Source organism: Helianthus annuus, chromosome 1 (genome assembly GCF_002127325.2).
Source record: "Helianthus annuus cultivar XRQ/B chromosome 1, HanXRQr2.0-SUNRISE, whole genome shotgun sequence".
Lineage (NCBI taxonomy): Eukaryota > Viridiplantae > Streptophyta > Magnoliopsida > Asterales > Asteraceae > Helianthus > Helianthus annuus.
The window spans coordinates 117,825,886-117,846,240 of NC_035433.2; the positions used below are offsets into that span (position 1 = coordinate 117,825,886).

At 38.8% G+C, this 20,355-nt stretch overlaps 1 protein-coding gene across 1 annotated transcript; it reads right to left on the reverse strand.

Moving 5' to 3' along the window:
- Positions 1–12,716: 12,716 nt before the first annotated feature.
- Positions 12,717–19,769, reverse strand: LOC110872998 (DDT domain-containing protein PTM). Its single transcript, XM_022121899.2, has 7 exons — positions 19,087–19,769; positions 17,702–17,951; positions 17,487–17,611; positions 16,923–17,395; positions 15,372–15,400; positions 13,743–14,468; positions 12,717–13,242 (listed from the first exon to the last, which is right to left on the reverse strand). The coding sequence occupies exons 1-7, from the start codon at positions 19,459–19,461 to the stop codon at positions 13,055–13,057; spliced, it is 2,166 nt and encodes a 721-aa protein (XP_021977591.1). The 5' UTR covers positions 19,462–19,769; the 3' UTR covers positions 12,717–13,054.
- Between the last annotated feature and the right edge of the window lie 586 nt (positions 19,770–20,355).

Sequence of the window (20,355 nt, forward strand, 5' to 3'; positions counted from 1 at the left end):
ACTCTTTCTGCTGAGCGCGTCAGCAACCACATTCGCCTTTCCTGGGTGATAACGAATCTCACAGTCGTAATCATTGGGAAGTTCTACCCATCGGCGTTGACGCATATTAAGCTCTCTCTGATTAAAGATGTGTTGTAAACTCCTGTGATCAGTGTAGATCGTACACTTAGTGCCATACAGGTAGTGTCGCCAAATCTTCAATACAAAGACAACCGCGCCTAGCTCGAGGTCATGGGTTGTATAGTTCTTCTCGTGGACCTTGAGCTGACGAGATGCGTAGGCTATAACCTTGTCTCGCTGCATGAGAACACAGCCGAGACCAAGGTTAGAAGCATCACAGTAGACAATGAAGTTGTCGCTTCCGTCGGGCAGAGTAAGAATTGGTGCGTTGCACAGCATATGTTTGAGGGTTTGAAAGGCAGTCTCTTGTGCGTTTCCCCACATAAAAGGCTTGTCCTTATGGGTGAGAGCGGTAAGCGGTACAGCGATCTTGGAGAACCCTTCGATGAATCGTCGATAATAGCCCGCTAGTCCGAGAAAAGAACGAACTTCTGACGGGTTCTTAGGCGTAATCCAACTTTTGACAGCTTCAATCTTCGCAGGATCGACATGGATACCTCGACTATTCACTATGTGACCCAGAAATTGAACCTCCTCCAACCAGAATTCGCACTTGGAGAACTTGGCATAAAGTTGGTTTCCCTGAAGTAACTCGAGAACCAAACGTAGATGTTGCACGTGTTCGGCTTTCGATTTGGAATAAATCAAGACATCGTCGATGAACACGATGACAAAACGGTCAAGGTAAGGCTTACACACGCGATTCATTAAGTCCATAAAAACCGCGGGTGCGTTGGTTAGACCAAAGGGCATGACAACAAATTCGTAATGGCCATAACGGGTTCGAAAAGCAGTTTTAGGAATGTCTTCCTCCTGAATCCGTAGCTGATGATATCCTGAATGTAGATCGATCTTGGAGAAGCATGCTGCACCTTGTAGCTGATCAAACAAATCGTCAATTCGGGGCAAGGGGTATCGGTTCTTGATGGTTAGCTTATTCAATTCTCGATAGTCGATGCACATCCGGAACGACCCGTCCTTCTTTTTGACGAAAAGGACTGGCGCGCCCCAAGGAGAGGTGCTTGGGCGAATAAAGCTTTTTCGAGTAATTCCTGGAGTTGGTTTGAGAGTTCCCGCATTTCGGATGGAGCGAGTCGATAAGGGGCTTTGGCGACGGGGTTAGCTCCAGGAATGAGATCGATACGAAAGTCGATATCACGACTTGGTGGTAGTCCGGGAAGATCATCAGGGAACACCTGAGGAAATTCACGAACCACTGGAACATCTTTGACCTCAACTTTCTTTTTCTTTCCCTTCTCCGCTACTACAATGTTGGCCAAGAAAGCTCGGTATTCCTTGCGGAGGTACTTGCTGGCTTGAATACACGACATAAGTTTGAGACCTTTCGACGTTGTTTCACCGTAAACACATAGGAAATCACCATTCGCGAGCGAGAATCGAATCATCTTTTCAAAGCACACAACTTCAGCATGGTTTTCACGAAGAAAGTCCATGCCTATTATGACATCAAAACTTCCGAGTTGCATCGGAATAAGGTCGATCGAAAAGATGTGATTGTTGAGTTCGAGGGTACAATCACGGAGTACTGAGTTGACGGCAATAGTTCTTCCTGTAGCAACTTCGACTTCGAATGACGAGGATAGATAAGAGCGCTTACGACTAAGGAGCTTCTCGAATTCAAATGACACAAAGCAGTTATCGGCTCCAGTATCAAACAAACATGATGCATAAATACCATTCACAAGGAATGTACCATTAACCACGTTGTTATCCGCCTGAGCCTGACGGGCGTTGAGGTTGAAAGTTCGGGCATGGGCTGCTGGCTGCTGCTGCTGAGGCTGCTGTTGTTGCTGTTGCTGCTGGGGCTCTTGCTTGACTACCCTGTTCGGGCATCGGTTGGCAAAGTGGTAAGGGTCACCACATGCAAAGCAGACTCTAGCATTGACTGCTGGTGTTGGAGTTGCTGGTTGGCCTTGAGGAGCAGGGAGTAGAGCTTGGTTGACAGTAGCTTGAGCTGGGGCTTGGCGTGGACCATAACGGCAGTTCGCAGTGAAATGACCGTAGAGGTTGCAGTGAGTGCAAAAGCGACAAGCTAGACCCACTGGATGATGATACGAACACGTTGGGCAGAGTGGGTGCGGGCCTGTGTATGCACGCTTCGCTGGCGGTGCATTGATCACTGGAGCTGAACGCTGGTGGTGCTGCTGTTGAGCTGGTACTGCTTGTAGAGGAGTAGCGGTGGTTGCGGCAGCACAGCTCTTGTTGCTGGAGCTGTTGTTGTTATGCTTCTTCTTCCTTCTCGATGACTTGGAGGATTGAGCAGGTGTGTCGGTGGGTGTTGCAGTAGCTTGATGCAGAGACTTGGTTTGCTTATCCCAGAAACCAGACTTGACTCGCTTATCGTTGATCTCAGCGGCGAGTAAGTAGGTTTCCTCGATCGTTGCTGGCTTGGCTGCGTGAACAAAATCGGCTACACAGTCGGGTAGGGCTCGGATGTACTTCTTGATGGCTTGATCTGAGGTCTTGACTTGATCAGGACAGATAATGCTAAGCTGCTTGAAGCGAGCAGAGAGAGCAGCGTTGTCTCCATCCTTTTGCTTGATTCCCCAGAACTCGTCCTCCAGCTTTTGGCGTTCATGAGGAGGGCAGAATTCTTCGATCATAATCGCTTTCAACTCCTTCCGTGATAGCCCGTAGGCTGCATCATTCCCACGCTTGTTTCGTTCGGCCGTCCACCAGTCTAGAGCACGGGACTGGAAGACGCCTGTAGCATTGAGAGTACGGAGATGCTTAGGACATCCGCTCTGGCGCAGAGTGACTTCGACCGAGTCAAACCAGTGAAACATGGCTGTTGGACCATCTTCGCCAGTGAACTCCTTTGGTCCGCATGCTTTAAACTGCTTGAAGCTAAAAGCAGCCTTTCTTGAATCCTTGGAGATCTCGGTTCGAGATTCTTCTGACGACTTGCTAGCGTTTTCATACACCTCACTCACAGCTTTCGCCACGGTTTTGGAGATGATAGCAGCGAGACGTCGGTCTCTCTTTTCTTGGCGGGTCAGACGTTGACGTGATCCAGACGACGACATGGTCTGCAACAGACATCGTCACAGGACTCAACACAACGAAATCGAATCTCACCTCACACGTCTAGACTACTAAAGCTTAGAATCACGTCGAATCACATAAGCATGTAAACACATATACACAAAACCACAGATGCACGTAAGCACAGAAGCACATAAACACAAAGTCGCATAAGCACGAAAACACGTAATCATTTAATCACAGAGGCAGGCAATACCACGTAATTCCCTAAGCACACATAGTTTTCTGACTGCCTCAAGATCTTATTATTCAAAGCTTGCGTGTCGTTTGTATAACATATCTCGTAGCATCGTAGAGTAGAGCCTAACTTAGTCGTATATCACAGTATAGCATGATATCGTCTAGATTTGCGGTAGCTGGGTGTCGAGTAGGGGTAGAATAACAATACAAGTTGTGTGTTGTTTGAATTAGATAGAGGAATCGAATAATATCCCAAAACATAGGCATAAAACACTAAACAGAGAAGCACACATAAATACATAAAATCAACGAGTCATCAGAGTAGGCAGTTGCGGTTCTCAGAATCGAAACACATAAAATCGAGAGATAGATTGTCTGCGGCTTCTAGACATCGACTAACCAAGGCAACTCGACTATTCACAGTAAACTTGTCATCATTTTCGACTCTAGAGGTCGTGTTTCTGCCTCGATTCTTGGGCATTCCACACGCGTTCCCTAGGTCATACTTGTGAGTTCAGGTCGTTGGAGTCCATCGAAGCCTTGGCGGGATGAATAAAGCAATTGCTAAGGTTAGGGTTTCACCCCTTGGCTTAGCAATTCCTTCCTAGTTTTTAGTAAATTTAAGAAGAATTTTCATCAAAATAGGGGTTTCACTCCTGATTTGGTATAATTCTCCTTAAATGAAAATGAACATAATAGGATAAGCATGAATTGATGATTAAAATCAACATAAGTCAGCCAATTTAGTCGGGAGTTTGCAGTTTTCACACCTATTCCTGACTGAATCGCCTGACGTCAATTAAAATTTCGAGTGCAGTGATAGGGAAGGATTACAGAATAAAGCACATAAACTGGGTCTGATGGTTCCTAACTATAGTCTAGGTCTCTAAGACAACGACCCGGACTAGGTCGTGTCTGCCTAATTCCCTATAGTTATGGCTCTGATACCAATCTGTCACACCCCAACCGATGGCGGAATCATCGGGGCGCGGCACTGAGCGAAACAGATTGTCCAGAAGTTTCCACAACAACTATTATTACAAATTCAGTTAAGTGATACGTCCCATACCGTATCCCAAATAAATAAACAAGTTATCAAAGAATACAACTAAACAAACAGAACTGTTTCGACAACTCAGATTCAATTTATTACAAACCAAATGCTTAAAAGTACGGCCTAGAGTCATTAAGACTCGTCCGGACAAGATCTACAGACAACTAATGCCATAGATGCTTGATCGAACAACTCCAACGACTCCATGGCTATAGTTTATTCACTTCTAGAGACCCCTAGGTAGGCTGCGACCTACAACTGCTAGATGGGCTCTAAAGCTTTATTATTGCCTCGCTTTCCTAGCAAGTAAGCATCCTAATTACCTGTCACATACGTTAAAATAAAGTCAATACATAAAATGTAAAGGTGAGCACACAAGTTTGATAATAGCATATAGAGTTCGAATAGTTTACGCATAACCAGGCACGTACACAGAGGAAAACGATGCATGTTAATTATCGACATGGGACCATCGGTACCAACGACTGCGGGTTGACCGTCCGAGACGGTTCGCAATACATGATTACCACCGTAATCCATGCAAGTATTTGTCCTTAACAACCCCCGTGTGAACGGGTGCTGAGTCCAAATTATAGTACTATGTTGCTAAGGCAGGTAGATAGCACTCCACGTGTAAACATAATAAACAGCATTCATTTAGTCAAGTAGCACATGCAAGTTGGTTAGCGTTCAAATAGTTTGTGTTTGATTGTGATTTGGTAGGTAACGTATGTAACACCCAAAAGTGCTAAAAGCAAAAAGGGATCGAGTATACTCACAGTGATTGATTGTGGATTGAAGGGAGCGCTGAGAGTAAGATTAGCCTGAGCAGTTCGATAGCATAACGATGAGTAACGCGGAAAAGTAAGCAAGTATGGATGGATCGAATGGGCTGGTCGATCGAACGACAGGTTCGATCGGGCGGCCTGTTCGATCGGCTGGTATATCCGATTGGATAGTCCTGTTCGATCGGCCGGTTGGCTCGATCGGCTGAACCATTCGAGTGGATTGTTTCTTCCTCTAGTGTGTTTGTGTTAGGGGATTTGAACTTTTGAAGTTTTTGTTGCAGTATTTGAGAACACCGAAGTGTTCCTACCTTTTCAAGTCGTTCGATCGAACGGTTCTTTCGATCGGCTAGTTCGCTCGATCGGCTAGCTCACTCGATCGGCTAGGAGCTTCAAAGTTAGCCCTCAACTGAATGTCACCCGATCGAATAGTCTGTTCGATCGGCTGACATTCTCTACTACGAACAAGTTGTGAAAACGATTAAGAGTTGAAGCATAGTATCTCATGATCCGAACAGTAATGTTTACCCATCGAGTGACCCATTCGATTGAACATTACTTCGTCAATACTATTCTTCAAAGGTTTGGGAGTTGTGGGGCCATGTGCTAGCCGATCGGCTGGGAACTCCGATCGAGTGCGCTGCTCGATCGGCTGGCAAGGTGCTTAGCCGATCGGCTGGCCTGTTCGATCAGGATGTTTCCTGTTCGATCCGCCACGCACTTCGAGTGTTTTGCGACGATTTTCGACGTTTCGATTTCGATGGACGATGATACGGATATGATAGAGTTCCTAGTCAAATTACTGTTATTCCCAACCACTACATCTAACATACAATCTTCCATAAGTTACGTTTCGATGTCGGTTTCGATTGAGTTCGATTGCCTTTCGAGTTTCGATTGATTTGATTGATTACCACGCCAATCATAAAGTAAGCACGCACAAGTAACACATAAGGCACACATACACATATAATAATACCAAAATTCGCATGATTCGAGTCTCGGGTTCGATTGATTGTTAGATCGGTTTGATTACTAATTAGGTTAACTTTATCGCATTGTTACTTCCTATCATTTATAGTCGTGGATCGGTTCTCATTATAACACATTTGATTACTTCGATTCTGGCTGATTACAACACTTACTCCACATAATACAACTAAAACACAAAATCGACTATCTACAGTCAAGAAAGTCAAAGTTGACTTAGACTTTGACTTTGACTTTGACATTCGAAAACAACGGGTGTTACAATTGCATGCTTGCATGGTTCTTACATGTCCCCTTTTCAAATTGGATTCTTGTGGGACTTGCAAAGTGACGGAAGTTACAAGGAAAGCTTGAATTCTCATCAACTCCCAATTCTCACTAGATTAGGATTTAAAATCAGAATTTATTGCAGTAACACTTATTAATAATCCAACCTCCTTATAAAGGATGGAGTTTTTTTATTTAGAATTAGCCGGTAAAAATATATAAGATGTTTATCAAATAATTTATGGATCTTGGGATTTATAAATTCGGGTCGCTCAGAGGTGTTTTAATAACATGTCGCCCTTGGGTCGTTCAGAGGTATTTTGATAACATGACGCCCTCTTAAAAATCCTACCACGCATCTCTATATTTGACCCGGTTTCTGACACATTTGTCCCACATGACACGTGTCTTTATTTCGTTGGACAGGAATTTTCAAGGTGTTACAGACCATCTTCTTCTATTACCACGACCCTTCGCCACAAGCTATTTTCCTCTATCTGGAACCTCCAAACCCACTTCGCTAAAAGCGCTTCATTGACCACTTTAAGTTTACAAATACCCAAATCCCCCCCCCCAAGTGATTCAGCAGTGTCACCGTATCCTAAGCCACCCAATGCGTTCTTTTAATCTCTTCCAACCCACCCAAAGAAACTTCCTCATCATAACTTCTAATTTATCCACCACCACCTTAGCCGGCGCTTTAAAAATAGAAAAAAAAATTATACTGGTAGGCTCTCCAAGACCGATTTAACTAGAGTGACTCGCCCACCTTTTTGATATCGGGGTGGGGGGTAATGAGGTGGATGTGATGGCCAAAGTGGTTGGGTGTAGGAAGGGTGATCTTCCGTTCACTTACTTGGGTATTAGAATGGGGCCGAACATGAATCGTATTAGATATATAACGACTAATGACAGAATATATAAATTACTTATTTTGTCTCCAAATAAGGTTAGTGTATCCAAATTTGTAGTGATTGTTATTAGATTTGTTGGACTTTAACTTACCTTTTAATATATTACTAGCTTTTTTGATGTCGCACGTTGCGGCGAAATTGAGCAAAAGATAATGTAAAACAAACGTGATTTGAAAATAAAGCATGTTGTTTAGAAAGGCAAACCATTAGAACGGTTTAGTTTATCATCGTACCGTTTTGTGATACAAAATAAATACTTTATTTTGAGTACAACTTCGTTTTTAACAAAACTTATAACGGAATGTCTGAGAAAAAAATTAAGCACAACTACGTACTTAAGTTTTTAGAAAAAAAGCTATAAACGTAAATTATTAAAGAAGTATCAAATTAATCGATAAATTAATATAAGTTCTAAAAAAGGAAAAAAAAGAATTATTAAAAAAATGGTAAAGGAAATATATGATTTAAAAAAGAAAACAAAATTAAAAATATGTTAATAAAAGTAAATATAATAATAAACTATTATAATATAGTAAATAAAAAATAATAAAAAGTTATATATTATTATAATAATAAAGTTACTATTCATTGTCCTTCATCAACAATATATATAACAAGGATGGTCAATTGGTCATGGTGTGAGTGAATACACTGGTTGTCCTTAAACGACATGATGTGGTGTTGGCCCTAAATGACATGATGTGATAGTAAGATGTATCCGGCAACATATATGCTAAATCCGACAATATAAATGATAAGAAGATTTAAAAGTAGGTTATTTCACTGTTAAAAGAAATGCAATAGGTTGATTGCTTAATAAAAAAATAAAAATAAAAAACCATCCCAACAGAAAACCATGAAGTTAGTAGGTCCCTTAAACACAATAATAATAAGATCACAATTTGTAGCTAAACTAGGTGTTGCACCGCTCGCGTTGTGGGGCGATGGTCGAATAATTCTTAACCAATTAAAAAAACAGTATCATAGTTTTGCTACAAAGAAAAGGTAAAAAAAAAGTGTTAGGCAGCTCCTTGACATGATTTTTAGTTGGGGGCAAAGTCATATTTTTTGTTTTTACTTGAGGGAAAAATCAAATTTTTTTCCCGAGGGTAAAATCCTTATTTTTAGCTAGGGGAAAACCAAATTTTTATTTTGCACCGGGGGCAAAAAAACGTAATTTTGAATTGAGGGTGATATCATAATTTTGAACCGACGGGGAAATCGTAAATTTTAGCTGGGGGCAAAAACATAATTTTATTTTGAACTGGGGGCAAAGACGTAATTTTAAACTAGGGGAAAAGCGTAATTTTAAAGTGGGTATAAAATAATAAACTGGTGTAAAATCGTAATTTTGAGCCGGGGGAAAAACAAAATTTTATTTTGAACTGGGGCGAAAACGTAATTTTGGCTGAGGGTAAAAGCGTATTTTTTTTACCGAGGGCGAAATCGTATTTTCGGTTTAGCTGGGTGTAAAGTCATATTTTTATTTTGAATTGGGGGAAATCATAATTTTGAACCGAGGGTAAAATCGTAATTTGAGGTAGGGAAAACCATAATTTTATTTTTAGCTAGGGGCAAAAAAGTAATTTTAAACTAAGGGTGAAATCGTAATTTTGATCCGAGGGAATAATCGTAATTTTGAGCTGGGGGCAAAAGCATAATTTTATTTTGAACCGGGGGCGAAGACGTAATTTTAAACTAAGGGCAAAACGGTAATTTTAAAGCGGGTATAAAATAAAAAGCTGAGGGTAAAATCGTAATTTTTGAACCGATGACAAAATCGTAATTTCGAGCTGCTGGCAAAAGGGTTATTATATTTTTTAGTTGAGAGAAAAGCGCAATTTTAAACTGGGGGCAAAACCGTAATTTTAGAGTGGATATAAAATAATAAAATGGTTGGTCCAATAGATGAGGAGCGGTCGCCCATTTCGACCAATGGCAGGGAAATACTATTCCCTGCCATGGTTTTTGTATATGTTGAATAATAATATATATAATATATTTAATAGCTTTTTATTTTTATTAATATATTTATCTAATAGCATCTTAAACAATTAATTAAGCATTGCTTCTTTAATAACATCTTAAACAATTAATTCGGCATTACTTCTTTTGCTTAATAGCAAAATGACAGCCACATAAGTTACCACCTCATTTGTTATGTTTTCAAGAATTTAGAGTGTGGTTATATGCGTAATAAAAAAAACTATTTAATCACCATCGAATAACTTACTTTTTAGAGCGTGCTTATATGCGTAATAACCAAAAAAAAAACTATTTAATCACCATCGAAATAACTTACTTTTTAGAAAATGTTTAATTATATCTATCTAATTATCTATACTACCTTATTAAATAAACTTGGTTTTATACCCTTAGGGTGTTAGGAGTGGTTAAACACCTTAGGGGATACGGTGTGGCAACTTTTGGTGTCGGTAAACTTGGTTTACCGAAATGGCAAACCATTGCCAACCAAAGTTTACCGATCAGATTTGGTTTCATGCGGTGAAGCTTTACCGATGCGGGAAAGGAGAAAGGAAAGAGAGAGGGGGGTATGGGGTGGGGTCCATTCCAATCTCAACCAATCACACCTTTTTCCTTTTTTTTTTAAAAAAAATAGTTTACCACTTCACCAAGTGTTTAAACCATTGCCAACATTTTTCACCAAAGTTTAAACACTTTTGCCTAATTGACATGGCGCGCTCTCATTGGTCGGTTTTTTGGTTTGCCACTTTAAAGTGTTTAACCACTCCTTATACCCTTAGAGTGGCAAACAAAAAAAAGACCAATCAGAGTGCGCTATGTCAATCAGTCAAAAGTGTTTAAACTTTGCTGAAAAGTGTTGGCAATGGTTTAAACACTTGCTGAAGTGGTAAACTTTTTTTTTTTTTTGTGCACTAGTTTATTTAATATTTAAGTTAATAAATGTAGAATAAATACATTAAATTAAAAAACAATAAACTTTCATAAATTAAATTAAAAACATCAAAATTACACTAAAATAAAAAACAATAAAATTACATTAACTTAAAATAAATTAAACTAGTCTTCGTCAGAATCGACCAAAAGGTGGGGTAAATCTTGACTTGCGAGATGATCTATGAGATCGTGTTTTAGTCTCCGATACGTGTCTTCATCCATCAACTTGCCCAACACCGTATTGTCTAGAGCGGGCTCGACCGGAGGATCCCCATTTCGCCTTCAAAACACCGAAAGCCCGTTCGACGTCTTTTCTTGCCGCCTCATGTTGCCTCTTGAATTTCTTTTGGTCTTACTTCGTGAGGGTAAGGGATCGACTTCACAACCACGAACCACGAAGGGTAGATTCCATCCACGAGCAAATAATTTTTATAGTTTAATTTTTAAAAGAAAAAAAATATATTTTTTTAATTTAAACGGTAATATTACCGTTAAAACTCGCCCCAATGTCAAAATTGTCCTTCCCCGAGTCGGCATGCCCTCCCCGCACCACACCCTTCACCGCCTCGGCAAAGGGTTGGCGGCGGTGTTTGCCGCACCCTTTGCCGCTACCACTCATAACACCCTTATAGTAATTTGCACAAATTTTTAAGATGATATACCAAAGGTCAAGAGCAAATCTACATCAAATTCACATATTTTTGTCATGTTCTTTCATTTCTACCCATTGCTATTTAAAATTCACATATGAAGGTAATTTCCAAACAATATGTCTTTGTTTTGTGTCAAAAAGTCACCTAGGTAGTCATCAGATGAGCACATAGAAACCTATAATATCCATTAATTGTATTTATGGATATGGAATCTTATTTCATATTTTGCATAAGGTACTTTCGTTGGGAAGAACGTATATATGTTTTTGTAATGTTGCATGCAAGTTATAAGATGAATATTAAAATTATATTTTAAGTATTAGTCCATATTTAAGATGTAGACTATATGACACCAAAGAAGCACCAAAACAAAAGCATCATTAATCACCACTAAATAATAAATCTATCTTTATTGTATCAAAAATGTGTTTAGATGATAGAAATGTAGGTATATAGCTATTTTGAAAAAAAAATATTGATATGAATTTTTACCATTAAGGAAAAGCTCAACAATTACATGTTTGATTGTCTGCACATGGGTTAAGCCTTCTACTAAATCTGATACTATAACGTGGTAATGGATTTATTAGTGCTTGATGTTAATATTGTATTTTCGCCTTTTATTTCCATAAAAATGTCATCGTCGTAAAGAATAGCCCATAAACATCATACAGACACCAAAAACTCCAACAACTATAAGGCGACAAAACAAACGTATCTGCTGCAACGCGCGGGCCTTCCTACTATTACAACTTAAATTAGTTTGAAAGGTTGATTGAACTACATAAAAAAAAAAAAAAACAACAATCGACAATTTTGTTAATATTAGCTAATGATGATCAATTAAGTTCAATATTAGTTAGTTTTGTCAGTAATGGCTAGTTAGCATCAATATTAGGGACACTATTGGTCAATGATGGTTGATTAGAATTGATACTGGTCAACCATGGCCCACTAGGGTCAATATGAGCAACTTAGGGTCATGTAAGGTCTATTTGTAACACCTCTATATTCGGGCAGTTAGAGACCTTTTGAAGGGTTGATTGTGACATATAAGGGAAGGGTGCAGACTGCAAAGTACAACTTTGAAAGAAACCTTCTGGAGGAAAGGTTGTAACCATAGTCACAGGAAATGCTAACCTATGGATTGTTCATACCGGAAACGGGTACAGAATCGTACAGAACGCTCAAGGTACACGATCTGGATCGCTCTAATTGATAGTTTCTGAATTTTTAGATTATCGTATTCTGTTCATGAAATTCGCGTACCGTTAGATTGGAATCTCAACAGCCTTTGCACACTAATTTTTGAAGGAATTGATCTAATTTTTTATTGAATGTCCAAGTTTTTCCCCATGGAAGTTTACGGATGTTGACGGCTGAAGTTACTAATTTAGGTTTAATTTAGTTTGTGTGATTTTACCATTTAAACCCATATCTTTCACTGGTTTACATTAATTTCCTAAACTTGTGATTTTTTCATAAAAGTGTAAAATTAGTTGTTTATGATACAATGTACCAGACTATATGGTACACCGTACCATGTACCGAGTTGGCGTTCCAAATGAACCTACCACCCTCGTACCGGATTTTAGAAATGAACGAACCGCGTACCAGTTTCCGTTCCGCGTACCAGAATGTACCCCGATCCATGTGATTATGGTTGTAACCAACTTCAAAAGATTACCGCTTGACAATGTTCTTAGAACTGTTAAGCTACTTAAGGAAATTGACAAATAAGCTATCTTATTTGATTACATGCCAAATATAACCAACACTAGAGATTAGAAAAAAAACTAAATAGTTGGCAAAATCGAGCAATAAATACTCTCACAAGTTAAAATGGACGCGCGTCAGAATGCGCCATTTTAAGTATAGGCAATTTGGTTCTAAACATGGTAATTCAGAAACAACAAAACAGTAAGATGAAGTTACTGAACCATAAACAAGTACATGTGCAAAAGTTTATAAGTACGACTCCTTTGACCCTTGTACTTGCAAGATTAGTCTAAAAGAGAGCATCTCTTTCATCGTTGCGGTACAAGATGCAAAGCGTGCCTTGGTTTTTCCCTTGAAGGTAACGCTTCTAACCGTTTACTTAAACACTTAATCAGATGCTAACTCAAGATCAGGATCGTTGTATCCTAATTTCTTCCTTTCTAACCTCTCTCGGGTAAAAAAATCCATATAAGGACAAATGGGTATCCTGATCCTTCGACACCTGCAACATTTGTACCCATACACTTCCATAACTTTTGACATTTGGAAGTCAACAGATTCGGCATGAAACCAGTCTGTAAAAACACATAATCATGTTATAATCTATGAAAAATATTCAAAAGAGTAAAATACCATTTTCGTCTCCGAGGTTTGGCCACTTTTGCGACTTTCGTCTAGAGGTTTGTTTTTTCGCATCTGGATCCAAAAGGTTTGAAATCTTGCCATTTCCATCCAACTCATTAACTCCATCCATTTTTCTCCGTTAAATGAGGGACATTTCTGTCGTTTTAGACATTTTTTATTAAAATAAAAAGCACTATAAGAATTAAAGATCTACCTCTGTTGACTTTCTCCCCACCAGAACCCTTTAATCATCATAAAAAATGTCTAAAAAGACGAAAATATCACTGACTTAACGTTAAAAAATAGATGGAGTTAACGAATTGGATGAAACTGGCAAGATTTCAAACCGTTTGGATCCAGATGCGGAAAAACAAACCTTTGGACGAAAGACGCAAAACTAGCCAAGCCTCAAGGTCAAAAAACGTCAGATTAATAATAATTAAGAACTTACTGTTGCATGATTGGCAAAGAATATACATCAATTCAGAGTCATACGGTCGTTTACACAGCTGGCACTTCGGTGCCAGCAAACGCCCATTTGGATCGTCCTTCAAAAGTATATTGTTTTTCCGGAATTCATCTCCTGTGTCGTCTGCGTACCGTTTCTTCCAAATCAACCCAAAACATACCTTCTTGTTTCTCTTTTTTATCCCCTTACCAGGATTAAAAACTTCCGGCTTTTGGTCAACAGATTGCAGAGGCGGGTTTTGACTATTTTCCTTTCCAGTTGTACCTTGGTCAACAGATTGTAGAGGCGGGTTTTGACTACTTTCCTCTCCAGTTGTACCTATTTCTGGTTGACGGGATATCGGATTGGAACATTCTAACGGTTTTTCATGACTGTTTTGTTTTCCCACATGATTGAGTGATGTTAAATGTTGACTTTCTTGACCTTGCAATAGCAACGGCTCTATTTCTGGTTGACTGGATATCGGATAGGAATGTTCTAATGGTCTTTCATGACCGTTTTGTTTTTCCACCTGAATGAGTGAGGTTGAATGTTGACTTTCTTGACCTTGCGATAGCAAAGGACTAGTAGGAGAGTCGCCATGAATCTCATTATTAGGTGTCACATCTTTTTCAATGTCGTAACACCGTTTACAAGTGACTATAAACTCGATACGCGCAGCTGTTTGAATATTATATGCACCAACAGCACACTGGTCGTGACAATAACCTGATAGATATAAAAACATGTAGGTTTTGATAATGTATAAAAGGATAGATACTAAACCATAAACCAACACGGTAAAGACACCAAAACTCAGTACTTTTATTAAACTCCAATTAAAAAAAATATATATTTGTGAGGAATAAAAGATATTTCATTATAGTCATAATCATCATCATACTCAGTAAATCCCATCAATAGCAAGCTAAGATATTTCATTATAGTAAAAGTTTTAAATACAAATGGGTTTTAACGTGCGAAGGTGCGAAGTGAGTAAATAACGTGCGTAATTATTTATTATAACATGCATAAATAGGGTTAACCCAACCCATGCGTAATTTGAGTTTAACCCATGCGTAATTTTCATGTTTGATGGCATGCGGGATATGAATTTTGTAAAGTGCGTATTTTAAAAGTGAACATGTCTAATTCAATTCGTACCTTCGCATGTCAAGGGGCTACTGTACAATAACCTTCCCCTTTCATTATATGCAAAAAAAAAAAAAAAAAAAAAGAAAGAAAGAAAGAAAGAAATGAGTAGCAAAATGGGTAAGTTAGATAACAGGGTGAAAGGGGTCATTAATGGTACGGGTCAACCAGCAACAAAACTGTCGGCTTAAATATATAAGCAAATAATGCGATAATTCACGAATAGAAAAATCAATAATATTACAATAAAAAATCTAAGTCTTATACAAAATAATTTTATGAGGCTATATGCACTAAAATAAAATTCGATTGACTTTCAACCCATTTGACACATTCCTAGGTTAACAAGTCTTTTTTATTTGACCCGTTTGAGATCAAACACAACCCAAATCAGCCATTCATAAGTAAATGAGTCAAAATGGTCACATCTAAAACAGAGAGAGACAACATATAGAAACGTAAATAACTGTAGTAACATACCCTCACATGCACTGCACCTTGCAGCAACCCTAAAGACAAACAAAACAAAAGAGTAAACTTCCGTTTTGCTCCCTGTGGTTTGGTCACTTTAATGGTTTTGCCCCAAACCTTTAAAAATAGCCATTTTGCTCCCTGATGATTGGATTTTGTCTCTAGTTTGCTCCACGGTCTTAACTCCATCCATATTCTATGTTAACTGAAAGGATATTTTGGTAATTACAAATATAAAAAAAGAGTATTTTGGTAATTTACATTTAAAAGTAAATTTTATTAATATATGCATAACAAGTTCAGTCTTCACTCTCTCTCTCTCTCTCTAGAAGATCACCCTCTCTCTCTCTCTCCTACACCACCACCCATCACCAATCGCCACCACCTCACCACCACCTTCTCATGACTAAATTCAACACTGCCGCCGGCCAACCACCATGGTCGTCATCCTCTGCAACCCACAATCTAAAATCAGAAGCCCAAGTTGTGTCTCCGGCAACCCACAATCTGAAACCACATCCTACAACTACCACCCCTCCCCTTTCCCTTACCACCACAACCACCTCCTACGACCACCGAATCCATCCAACCCCCACCACTACAACATTGATCTGAATCGTCATGGCGGAACCCTAAACACTGGAACCCTAATGTCGCCGTCATCTAATCGAGCACCAGCCAAGACCACCGTCGCTGACCACCAAGGCTCTGCCATTAACGACACTTCTATCCTTCCTCCTTACCTGAAACACCTTCCCAAAAGAACCTTTACCAATAACCCTCATAATCTCAAAGTCCCTTTTTCTTCAACTTCAGATTCATCAGCCTTTTCGGCTTCATCTTCTCAAGAGCTATCGGGGTCAAATTGGGGGTGAAAAGGGAGGGATTTGGAACGAGTGTAACGAGGAGAAGGGCTTATGAAGGAGTGGGTCCGATTATGGATGATTTGGGGGTCACCAATGAACAGGTTATGATGAGGGTTTGGGTGGGTTGAAGATGATGAAGAGAGAGAGAGAGAGAGAGAGAGATGGGTTGGGAAGTTCAGTGATGGAGGATGGTGGTGGACTGGTGATGATGGTAGGTAGCGGCCGCAAGATGGTGGTGGTGTCCAATTAGAAGATTCCATCGCAACACCCACACCTGTGCGTGCCTCCCTTTGATTTTGATTTATGGAAGATTATGATAATTTCAATTGGTATGTTGTCTGTATGTATATTAATAAAAGAGTAATATATATTATAATTAAAGTTACGTATATATATATTTTTAATATCAATAAAAGAAAAAATAGATTTAAAGATTTAATAAAATTGAATATATATAATGACCGAAATACCCTTACTTTGAATTTAAAATTTTAACTGAGTTAGAGCTGTGAGCAAACTGGAGACAAAATCCAAACATCAGGGAGCAAAATGGCTATTTTTAAAGGTTTGGGGCAAAACCATTAAAGTGACCAAACCACAAGGAGCAAAAATGAAGTTTACTCAAAACAAAATAAACTGTGAGTATTAAAACAAATTCCAAAAAGCATTGTGGTAGATGGAGAAAATACATTACCTAAACGAAACATCACGTTGACAAAAAGTACAAAAAACGTTCCCCATGTTTTCCCTCTTCTGCTCTAGAAACGAAAATAGATTCTTGCCAGAAGCCTTTAACTGCTTTTTGCTCAATTTAGGTAATTTTGTCACATGTTTAATATCAGAATCTGGCAACTTTACATCAGCCGCCACTACCATCTCATACTCTTTGATAAGATATACCGGAATGTGCATCTCAAAAAACCAGTTTTTCGACTTTTTATCTCCGGTTTCCTCTACTTTCAATACTTTTTTTAAAACACGTGACGGAAGATGCTTTTGGTTTTCAAAAACAACACCGTAACAAAGTTTGGTTCCCGTCTTTTTCTTATCGGTAATGCACGCATTCTGAAAAGCCGAAGCTTCTGCTTCTAGACCTTTTCCGTCTTGAAGAGGTTGTTCGGGACAAACAAGTTCGTTCCATCTCACATGAAGGTCTAGATACCTAACCTATTGCATTCACGAAAGACGATTATTAATATTTATGATCTATTGATCTCAACATGTAGAATAATGATTTTATTAATAATTAGTTAATTACCTGAAGAGCAAGTTCTGATGCAGTGTGGCTCAAGTCAACTGCAGCTCGCCAGATAAACTGTTTGCTTCTTTTAAGAGCCTCGCGACTATCAACGTAATGCACACCGTTTATTTTTTTACAGCCACCTAATTATATAAATAAATAAAAAATCAGTTGAACTTATTTATAAACCATATCATTAGTGACCAACGAAACAATAATTATATGAAAATTACCTTGTCGAGCAGTATGCTTAATCATGTGCTTAGAAAGCATACCACCTCGCCACCAAGCAAAATCGGTTGACGGATCTTTGACATCAGCATAAGGGATTTTACGTATTACTATAGATGGTTTTCTATCACGTTTTTTAACGGACCCCACCACGCTTTTAGCACTTTGACTGAGTTGACCTTCTGAGACTGTTTCATCTATGTGCCTGATCCAATCCGAAGAAAAAGCAATGTCGCGAATATTCCTCTCAAGCTACATACACACGATATGACTGTATCAATAATTGCACGACATAATTGTATAATAATAATAATAAGACAAATGCATCTTTTTGGTTTTCATTTTTTTAAAATGACACTAGGTTTAGATTTGGATTGTGAACGGTTTGCTAAACGAAAATCGCCTTAATAGAAAACTAAAAGTCAAAGTAGAGAACGGAAATAGATAAAAATGGTAAAATGACCGCACATTTAGCATCCCGCGTTTTACTTAATAATGTGCTAGATTTTCTGGTTGTTTAAGTGCAAGGAAGCAAAAATGGTTTCAAGTGAAACTAACAATCTCGGCATCCCAATTTAGGCAAAAAGAGTTATTGCATCGAGTAATTTCGACTTCCATAAGATCTCAAGATATATATCTGCTAAATTAAGTTAAAATCACATGAATACGTCTCTAACTGGAAAGACGTTGCTTGCAACAGAAGGCATACAAATAAGCCTGATCATTAAATGGGTGCGTTCTAGAAGATGGATAAAGTGAACGGTTCGTCCAAAAAAACTTCCAAAAATAACAGATTTCTGATTTTCTATACTAATTTTTCAACCTACTTCTCACAAAAGGCATGCATAATTTAGCGCACATAAAATGGCCTATCAAAATAAAAGTTTTTTTCTGAAGACAACCAATAGCTTAACCTAGATGATTTTTAGAATAATTGTTTACTAGCCAAACTGCAAACACTCTATGGCAACCTAAAGTAATGCAAATATGTAATAAATTTGTAATCTTCTTACCCTTCAAATTAAGTTAACATACATTATGATCACAAACATCAAGGAAAGAGTAACCACTTCATTTACTATTAAAGAGAACTATTCAGCATAGTTGTCAATAGCGTGCTATGTAGCGTATTAGGTCATATGTCACCACATAGTATATAGCGATAAATCGCGACATTTTTATTTAATTTTATTTTTTCATTTTTTTCCTCATCTCCACTGCTCGATACCTCAGGTTTGATCTTATAACATGTATTTCTCTGTTTCTCTACTTTATCACTAAACATAACGTAGCATATAGGTAGCCTGTCGCAATTGACCGCTATTCGCTATTGACAGCATACAAGTATTGTAGATAAAATAAAATAGAGACAAAACAAAATACTCACTTGAAGCAAGTAGGCCTTTACTTCACTCAAAGTCTCCGCTTTCTCAACGCGTTTCCGCCATGAATTTCTATAACTTAAACTTTTAAAACTCCCAACTGTTAAACCATATAAACTCTCTTCCATGAATATAACATAAGCTGCAATAGAACCAACACTGCCCTCCACATTTTTCGACTGGCGAAAAGACGAAAGTATCTTTGCAGCACCTTTAATAGCATTAGAATCAGCTGCATTCAACAAACACCCTCTTTTCACTGTTTTATCATCCTCATCATCTTCTCCACCATACATTTTCCTTTTCATTCCTCGAACCGGTTCCATTTCCCCGACCCGATTCGAGTCCGAATCGGACTCTCGGTGAATTCGCACACGCATCAATCAATTTACGGTTTGAAAAAACCTAATGACGCAACTTTTAGGGTTTTCACAGAGCTCGTTGGTGATGACGAAGTAATTGAATGTTGAAACCTAAAACGATGAATAAATCGCCACGAATTGCTGCTTTCTCGTAATGAATCTCCAGAAAGAAAGATTGATGCATAAATAAATGGTACCTTGTTGACCAAAAGAGTCCAGATTAGGGTTTCATTTCTTCAACGATGGGTGTGTGTGATTTGGGGTGGGGATTTAGCCCTAGAGAGAGAGAATACCTGCTGGAATGCTACTGGGTTTAAGTAGACGGCGTGGCGTGTCTTTGTTTTTTCATATATTGCCGTTAAATTTTCTGGTTTTTCATATAAAATAAATAAAATATGTGTAAATTAATCAACAACTAGCACTTTAATCTCGCTGAAAATGTCGGCCACCTTGACTTGTTTATTCTCGAACCTGAGCTTGTTGCGAGCCCGCCAAATACACCGACAAACCACTCTCACAATCCAACAGAAAACATCTTTGGCACTACTCTCCAGACCAACATGATTATGAACTTCCAAAACTTCTTTGACTGACGCAGTGATCATCGGGGCAATCTTACACCATCCGGAGACTGCTAACCAAACGTGGGCAGCAACAACACATCTGGAAAATATATAATCAGCGATTTCTACGCCCGAGTTGCATAGGAAGCATGTCGTATCCTGTATGTCCACTCTACTGCTAGCGAGGGCAGCCAGGGTGGGTATTTTACCCATCTCTACTTTCCATGCCAGAAGGTTACATTTAACAGGGATCAGTTTACTCCATTCCAACACGAAATCAACGATAGACAACTCCCCTTTCGCTAGGCATCGCTTCACAACCTTGACCGAGAAGTCTACAGCCGCATCC